This window comes from Oncorhynchus tshawytscha, linkage group LG13 (assembly GCF_018296145.1).
Source record: "Oncorhynchus tshawytscha isolate Ot180627B linkage group LG13, Otsh_v2.0, whole genome shotgun sequence".
Taxonomy (NCBI): Eukaryota; Metazoa; Chordata; class Actinopteri; order Salmoniformes; family Salmonidae; genus Oncorhynchus; species Oncorhynchus tshawytscha.
Window position 1 is genome coordinate 72,453,674 of NC_056441.1, and position 6,000 is coordinate 72,459,673.

Below are 6,000 nucleotides of genomic sequence, written 5' to 3' on the forward strand. Positions count from 1 at the left end.
CATAAAATAGGTGCATTAGTATGCATATTAATACATGGGCCCTGAGGCTCTGAGGCAGCCAGTGGGGCCAGATACAGTGACAGCCTTTATTTACTGAGGTATATACAGAGAGATATGGAGGACAGGAGAGGAGAGACTGAGGAGAGGAGCCCACGCCAGAACAATTGTCAGACGAATCACTTCCTATCTGCTGTGTGTGTGTGTGTGTGCGTTCATGCATGCCGGCACACGGTCTTATAGGCCACTGCCTACTCCACGCATCGTCTCGACAGCCAGACCACCCCCCTCCTCTCCTCTCCTCTCCTGTTTCCATGTCTCCATCCCCTCATGTTGAGCCCCTTGTCTGGATGTCTTTGTCTAGCCTAGCTCTGCCTCCTGGAGGAAAGCAGAAGCACGCGGTGATCGTCTCACCTGCTACTGTTAGGCAGGGCGACACACACAGACACACACACACTCTCTCTTCTCATATCAGCCCAACTCTATTGTTGCGCAAAGAGCTTGTTCGACCACCGGAAAAAATGTCTGAGACAGGCTCTTATGTCTCACAGTTTATCATTGTTGGTTTCGAATTTATACAACAAGGATGTGATGACTGAGGACTAAATGTGTGTTAATTTAAAGGGCGGAGCATCTGTGTGTGTTTGTTTGATTATGCAGGCCTGTCTTGCTGTGTTCTAGGTCATTCATTTGGCAGTGTAATTCATAAGTAGCCTATCATATGCAGACAGCAGAGCTGAGTTGGAGAGAATGAAAGTGTGTGTGAGTGAATGTGTTAATGTGTACATCTGTATGTCTCTAGAGACAATGGAATATGACTAAGCGGGTGCGTGAGTGCTTGCAAATGTGTGTGTTAATGCCGGTGTCTGTGTTCATGCAGACAACAGCAAGCACTGATAGACTTAGTTGAGTACAAACCTTGAGGCTGCATGACAGTTACCGGCTGACATAATTTCATGACCGCCATAGCCCTAGATGGGCTGTTATTTGTTCTGCTGACGAGGCATGGCTACCCCCAATGCGCGCATGTGCACACACACTCACACTCAAACCTCAAAGCTCTGGCTTTTCTCTGTGTTAATCACCCACTGTCAATAGAGCCCCACCAAACACACACACACACACACACACACACACACACACACACACACACACACACTATCACTCCTTCTCCGCAACCTCTATAAAGGGAGGACGCTTTAAAAAAATAAATAATAATGTATGAGCATGGCCTTATTTCTATTACAGCATATTGCATGACTGTCATTCATATTCCATTCACCCTGTTCAATGTAACATTGATAGGTTTAGGCTACTACGTGATACTCAAATTTTCCTTATACCCGCCATGAGGTTTCTACAACCTAGCCTATGAATTAAAGTTTATAACCTAGGTGCACGCACACAGGTCGAGAGAAAAAATTGAGGGGATGAACAGTGACACATTCAATACCGCTTTGCACACTCTTGCCTGCATCTAGCTGATATAGAGTAGAATCATTAGTCCCACAGTTGCAAACAAGAGTTTCTATTGGACAAATTCAAATATGTTCATCTCCGTTTAAGAAAAGTTTTTAATAGAATCAGTGGAATGAATACACCCATGATCACACGTAAACACAGTTCACCTTTTCACATCTATGCGCTCTCCTCCTCTCACTTTTTCCCTTTGCTTGTGACTTCAACGCACAACACATCAGCTGTGTGTGACCAGGTGAAACAAACTTTCCAAACCAAACCATATCATAACAGCTACACACAGCCTACATCGTTGTCCCCATATTAGCTAAAGTAACATCATGGTCAACATAGCTAATAGGACAAACGTTAGTAAACTCACTACAATCATGCAGTAACGTTACAGCGTATAGTCAGTAAGCAGTTTACACCAAAAGCTTACCTTGACATGGAAGAGTTCCAGTGTTGTGTTGGATAGTCATAGCCAGCTAGCTAACATAGCATCCCTCTGTTTGAGCCAGGTGTTTGAGTAGGCTAAACTAGCTAGCTGCATTTGCTAGCTAAGTAAGTGAAAGTGAAAATGACAAAATGTGCAGTACCATTAAAACGTTTGGACACACCTACTCATTCCAGGGTTTTTCTTTATTTTTACTATACTCTACATTGTAGAATAATAGTGAAGACATCAAAACTATGAAATAACATATATGGAATCATGTAGTAAACAAAAAAGTGTTAAACAAATAGATTCTTCAAAGTAGCCACTCTTTGCTCTGATGACAGCTTTGCACATTCTTGGAATCTCTCAACCAGCTTCACCTGCTTTTGCAACAGTCTTGAAGAATTTCCTTCAAAGAAGCTTTACAGCCGCCTTTAAATATCCTCACAAAAAAAAAGAAATGGAACACGTTCAGTATTTAAATGTATAGATGTTGTCAGAAGCTCACTATGATCAATAAGTGCCAATCTCATAGAGTCCAGTATCTCTCTGGGCCAGTGAGAAATAAACCAGGTCTGGGATGGAGGAAATGAGGCCACTCAGCTTGGGCTGTTTGAACAATATCTTCATTATAAATGTTATCAAGTCCAATGTGTGTCAGAACCTCATAGTAACCACTACATTGCATTTACCTCCAAGACTCTCTCTTTCTCTCTCTCTTTCTCTCTCTCTCTCTCTCTCTCTCTCTCTCTCTCTCTCTCTCACACAAACATACACAAATGCACAAAATGTGCAAGTAAACTGCAGTTGTTGTTTGTGAGCAGTGATAGGGCTCTGTAGCAGGATTTAAACAACAGCTTCAAGTGTCTAATGAGACCCAGTTGGACTGTGACAGCTCCTGTCTCCAATCTGGCAACCGTACAAGAGCAGCATGTGTTGAGTCCCATCCCACTTTATTTCCCTCTTATCTTGCATCGTGACCAGGATGTGCTCCAACGGATCCAGCATGGCGAACACTGCCCATGTGTTTTTACCCCTTCTTCTCCACAATTTCCTGGTATCCAGTTGGTAGTTACAGTCTTGTCCCATCGCTGCAACTCCTGTATGGACTGAGGAGAGGTGAAGGTCGAGAGCCGTGCGTCCTCCGAAACACTACCCAGCTAAGCTACTGCTTCTTGACACAAAGCCCGCTTAACCTGGAAGACAGCCACGACAATGTGTCGGAGGAAACACCGTACAGCTGGCGTGCATTGCGCCCGGCCCTCCACAGGAGTCACTAGTGCACGATGGGACAGGAACTTCCCTGCTGGCCAAGTCCTCCCCTAACCCGGCCGACGCTGGTCCAATTGTATGCCGCCCCATAGATCTCCCGGTCGTGGCCGGCTTCGACAGAGCCTGGACTCGAACCAGGATCTCTAGTAGCACAGCTAGCACTGCGAAGCAGTGCCTTAGACCACTTCGCCACTCGGGAGGCTGATGTGGTGTTTTTTAACACGCACTCACACACACACACACACACACACACACACACACACACACACACACACACACACACACACACACACACACACACACCCTTGAAACAGTTACGGCTCTATCGGAAGCTATGAAATAGGAGACTGGGGAGCTTAAGGAGCACTTCTGCCTCAGCGAGGATGGCACAATTTAACAGATTGCAAGTATATTCCCAAATAGCAGACTCAGTTTCTTTTTTGCCACTTTTGGAGTGACTTTTTACAATCTCTCAATCATATTTCCCCTCGCCTGTTCCATCTGTGGTATCTCTGCGGGTATTACCGCCCGCCGCGCACCGCGGTAGCCTCACACCTCAGAAAGACCCCGCGTCTCTCTAATCCATAATGTCCTTGCACAAATCTCATCCACTCATTGTCTTGCAGCACCGTGTCGTTCATGATCGATTAGCCGGGGCTCTAAAAGAAAGGTTATCCATCAATAACAGTGTAGAGGGGACAAAAAACCTGGACAGATCCAGACACCCTGTTGCCATATAACCCTGGGAGCCTGCGGGGGGAAGAGGGGACATCTGGGAGGAGGAGGCTGGAGAGCATGACAGGCTGAGACTGGGACACTACTGATGCTCATCAGCTAAAACTGAGCCTCATGACTCACATGCTATCTAGTGTCAGCAGCAGTGTGTGTGTGTGGTGTGTGTGTGTCTAAAGTGATGGGAGGCCAAGATGGTTTAACACAACTCCTGATTGTCCTCTCTCTCGCCCCCCTAGGTTACCCAAACATTGTAGCAACGTATGGCCGTGGATACACTGGTTTTGCCCCGAGCTACAGCTACCAATTCCCTGGTAAGTTCCATCTTGTTAGGCACTGTGTGCTTCTCTGCCTGCCTGCTGGGGTGGGGTAATGGACCCCCTGTTGGATCACACACAGACCCCACTCCCTGCCTCCCTCCTCACACACACACACACACACACACACACACACACACACACACACACACACACACACACACACACACACACACACAGTTTGGCACACAAACAAAAAAAAACAAATCTCACACACACGCAGTGTTCTCTGTCTGATCTCAGCTGTGTTCCTGAGGATGATTATGTGATGTTGTAATGCCATGTCACTCTCTGTAACCCAATGGCTTCAGTAAGGGATGAATTCCTTCCTGGCACCCACTCACCGCATCATCACTCTGCCAGCTATTATAAAGTGGAAAAATCCAATCCGCCAAATGTGATTAGATAAGGTAACATTATGCAGTTATTTCACTATTCACTTCCCTCTAAAGGTCTCTACAATGGGAAATGTCAGGGTTGAGCCTAAAATGTGCCAACAGCACTTGACGGTGATCCACTGTTCAGGCTTGATTTCATGCCTTATTTCAACATGTTATGCGTGGCCTGTGTCCTCTCTTCCGCTTGGTATCACTACACTCAGATTGGCATGGGAGAGAGTGACTGTCACCATGTTAGGGACTGCCATGGCGAGATGGTCCACCATTATCCAGCCTGCAGGGAATTTATACACATATACAGGAGGGGAACAAGCGGTGTTTCAATGGGGAGTTGTTTTTCTTGTGGATGGTCAATTTAATAGTTGAAACCTATCTTTCTAATAGGAGTCAGGTAATGTTTGTTTAGATACAGTATGATACACCAGTGTACTCTACTAATGATGATGTGGGATCTTTGGCGATTTAACTTCAATTGTCTGAAATGTTACATTTTGATTGTGGTCTGTAGCTGTTGATCTTGTGGCCTTAGCCCCATTCTCATACGAAGATCTGTGAGCAATGTCAATCGTCTGTGAAGTATGGAGTGGAGAACATCAGTACAGTATTGCAGCAGGTTGTTGTCTCTATAATCACAGCATCTCGGTGTACTCTTCAGCGGCAGTGTGAATGCGTGTCAAACGGAGTCGCAAACACCCGAGTTCAGACGGAATATTACCGAAACAGATGAATAAATGAATGGAGGGAATGAATAATGAATGGGTGTAAATTGGCGAGGTGCTGGTGAAATCATCCAGCACTGTGACTATACCAGGGGAAAGGGATTAAAACAGGGGTGTCAAACTCATTTTTCCCCAGGGTCTGTATTTGGTCTTCAACAAGGTCTGGAGGGCCGCACTGAAAATTGGTTATATTTACGCTGCGTAAAATTTGAAACAAAATCCTATCTTTTGGGGCATTTTCAATGCTTTTAAACTGTCTAGCTGTCTAGCCCTACCCGCCCTCCTCCTTCCCTCTCTCCTCCCTCTCCTTCCTCCTCCTCTCCTCTCTCCTCCCCCTCCCTCCTCCTACTCACACGGATTAAAAATAAAATGAAAAGACAAAAAGCAAGAACAAACCCTCTAGCTGGAGGGACCCCAGCAGATCTAGTGCTATCTGTCGTCAGTCCAGGCCTTGGTTTGGCTAGTACACAGGCACTGTGTTACATTGCTAAAAGGGCTGATTGCTTTGAGGTTAACTTTTCTGCCTTCCTTTAATCTGCTGGCTCTGTCTGTAAAATGATCTTGCCTCAGCACCAGGAACAATGTGGTCCTTTTTTGTCCCTGTGATTGTCAGATACTGTAGTGCCAAACAACCTTGGTGTTGGACATGTAAGGTGAAAAGCCTTTTT

The 6,000-nt window shown here is 45.7% G+C and overlaps 1 protein-coding gene across 1 annotated transcript in view; it reads left to right on the forward strand.

Annotated features, from left to right (window-relative positions):
• Positions 1-4,285, forward strand: part of LOC112265653 (RNA-binding protein Musashi homolog 2) — a 299,548-nt gene extending 295,263 nt beyond the window's left edge. Inside the window, exon 10 of the mRNA XM_042296317.1 lies at positions 4,138-4,285. Within this exon, the coding sequence (XP_042152251.1) occupies positions 4,138-4,271 (134 nt within the window). The 3' untranslated portion in view covers positions 4,272-4,285. The remainder of the gene's footprint in view (positions 1-4,137) is intronic.
• Positions 4,286-6,000: the final 1,715 nt, after the last annotated feature.